Source organism: Priapulus caudatus, unplaced genomic scaffold (genome assembly GCF_000485595.1).
Source record: "Priapulus caudatus unplaced genomic scaffold, Priapulus_caudatus-5.0.1 Scaffold1861, whole genome shotgun sequence".
NCBI lineage: Eukaryota > Metazoa > Priapulida > Priapulimorpha > Priapulimorphida > Priapulidae > Priapulus > Priapulus caudatus.
Window position 1 is genome coordinate 46,988 of NW_014578922.1, and position 2,769 is coordinate 49,756.

Below are 2,769 nucleotides of genomic sequence, written 5' to 3' on the forward strand. Positions count from 1 at the left end.
GATGATGACAACATGTCTGCCGCCGGCGTCGTGGACAAGAGAGCGTGCGGCGCGGAGGCGCAGACGATGACAACGAGAGCGTAGCGCGGCGGGGAAGACATGACAAGAGAGCGTGCGGCGTGGAGGTTCAGACGATGAAAGAGAGCGTGCGGCGCGGACGTGCAGACGATGACGAGAGAGCGTGCGCGCGCAGCTGCAGATGATGACAAAGAGCATGCAGCAGGACGATGACAAGAGCGAATTAGTAACAATACATGCATTTTCGTAAACCTTACTTCAGCGTAAACATAACGTAATTCTAAGCTTCTGTGATTAAAGACACCCTCTGATGCAGAATCGAATGGGTGCGGCTTCTCTTTTTGTAATGACGAAAATACCGGATAGATCGCTACGGCGTGCGGTTAATCCGTCTACATTTCCTGCTGCAACTGCTCCCCGCGGTTATAATAGATTTACCGTCGCACACGGCGTATCGAGTCGTCGTCACGGCGGCGGCGGTCGTGTGTCGTGGTGAAGAATGACGAAAGCAACTTGGGTGTCGGGAAGAACTCAAACGTTCTCGTGAAATATCTGACTCCGCTAGATAGTACCTGACTTCACACACGCACGCGCACACGACCAAAACCCGGGGGGCCCTCGTCGTCAGAAACTAAATTTGTCTAAACGTTTAATCTTAACGTTAACTTTTTCTTGTAGACCGGACCTCTGTACACAGCATACAAGAAACTTGATTTTACCTGAGTTTCTGTCATTGTCTATGAGACGAAAGTTGATATTAAGACTAACGTTGAGAACTTGAGACTAATACTGCTCCCCCTCCCTCAGTTGTACTCGTTCTTTGTGCCAGTTGCACTTCCTTCTACGAAAAGAAACTGATATCCTTCTCAGGGCGGGGTGAGGGAGAGGAAGGTTGCTGTACGGAGGTCCACATACTGTATGCCTTATACCCTCCCACTAGTGTTTTGCTTAAACCATGGCGGCGGTGTTGGATGACGTGTGGGAGCACTGTTTCGGAAAAAAATTCAGAGCAGAATCGTTTAACAATAAAACGTGTTTGTTTTGTGTCGCCAGGCAACCACATTCTGCACGAGCCGGACTTAACAGAGTTTCACAAGGTGCTGCTGAGCCAGGATGAAGGTCAAAAGGTGAGCAAGTTGACGCGGCATTGTTTTACTGCGTTATCATGTGTGTCGTGGTGAAGAATGACGAAAGCAACTTGGGTGTCGGGAAGAACTCAAACGTTCTCGTGAAATATCTGACTCCGCTAGATAGTACCTGACTTCACACACGCACGCGCACACGACCAAAACCTGGTCAGAAACAAAATTACACTTTACTCATAGACCCATTGTCTATGCACTGCTGGGGTTCTAACCGAGCAAAGGTCAGACTAAGTCCTGTGTATGTAGAAGGTCTGAAACCAGATATGTGTTATCTGCGGTCTGTGGTAGCATGATAAGGCTTCCAGTATCTATAGCATACAGCGAGTTTGCTAGTACTGGGTCCCTATCAATGAGGGGAAAATATCATCTAAATCCTATATGCAACGCAACAACAGAGTGACCTTTTTACATGTACCATTTTCCTATTAACCTTAGTGTGAATTTCACCTTGTTATATGGTTTGGTTTTGCACTGCACCATAGTAATTCAACTGTCGAATGGGAAATGAAGGTCGTCAACATTACTAACTCAATAAATTTTTGTTTTCAATCTATAATAATTAATTGGTTTTTATTTCGGGCTCCCTGTTTTGGCGAGTGAATTAAGGCGTGGCTAGTGAGATGAGTTGTTGCCGGGTAACGGTGTCCATTCCAAACGCGTTGCGCACGATAATTATTAAGAGCCTATATAGGTCGTCCTGTTAATTAAATTAAGCTTACATTTACCCTAGTAAATAGTGTTTTAATGTAAGGCAATTACTCTGGACGCGCTCGCCCATGGTTTTTCGTTTTTGTAATTAGTAAATAACACTTTGACGTAATTACAATAAAATCTAAAAAAATAATATAAAACTTAAATGAGTAGATTAAATAAATAAAATAAATATTAAAATTTAAACAAGTTCAAAAGTAATGTAATAGTGTTATTCCTCGCAGATTGATTCTGACGCAGTCTGTTTTGCCAGCGTAATAAATTGTTTTTCGACGCGTGAAAATTAGTAAATAATGTTGATGTAAATTAGGAATAAAATTTAATAAATAAAAATTATTTATTATTAAAATTTATGTAGTGTAATTCGCGTATCGATCGTGGTCTCTTGTTTCTCGGCGCGCACGACAGGGCCAGCAGACGGAGCCGGACAAGCTGATCCGCGCCGCCGTCGCTTTCGTGAGGGCGCTACCGTCCATCGACAACATGGACGCCATAACGGAGATCGTGTTCAAGAGCGCGACTCGGGGCAAGGAGCAGCTGGCGGAGAAACTGAAGCAGTCCGTGTTGTACTATCAGAACGGCTCGACTACGCGCGACGCAGAGTCTGCAGTCTGAGGTTTAAAATTAAAGATATTAACAATAACGCATGTGCTTATTTCTAAGATTCATGCAGTTGCATGTCTGCCAAATTTTTTTTGGACATTTGCTGAAAAAATACGATAATTCCACGAGGCTGTGCTTCGGAACGAACTAGTTTGTGTGGCAGAATTTTCAGGGAGTCACACGGACTCCTACATATGTCAAATCAGGGAGTCTGACAGTAAATCGTGGAGTATTTGACTCCGGACTTCCGTTAATTTTGCACCCTGTACATACATACATATACATATATTCC

The 2,769-nt window shown here is 44.1% G+C and overlaps 1 protein-coding gene across 1 annotated transcript; it reads left to right on the forward strand.

Annotated features, from left to right (window-relative positions):
- Window positions 1-989: 989 nt before the first annotated feature.
- Window positions 990-2,489, forward strand: LOC106817776. The gene is made up of 2 exons (XM_014822476.1): window positions 990-1,145; window positions 2,283-2,489. The coding sequence occupies exons 1-2, from the start codon at window positions 990-992 to the stop codon at window positions 2,487-2,489; spliced, it is 363 nt and encodes a 120-aa protein (XP_014677962.1).
- The last annotated feature ends 280 nt before the right edge of the window (window positions 2,490-2,769 follow it).

Excerpts from the sequence above, each read along its gene's own strand:
- LOC106817776 (XM_014822476.1), top strand. The coding sequence starts at position 990 with ATGACGTGTGGGAGCACTGTTTCGGAAAAAAATTCAGAGCAGAATCGT. Across the intron at positions 1,146-2,282 it reads GCCAGGATGAAGGTCAAAAG|GGCCAGCAGACGGAGCCGGA; the intron begins GTGAGCAAGTTG and ends CGCGCACGACAG.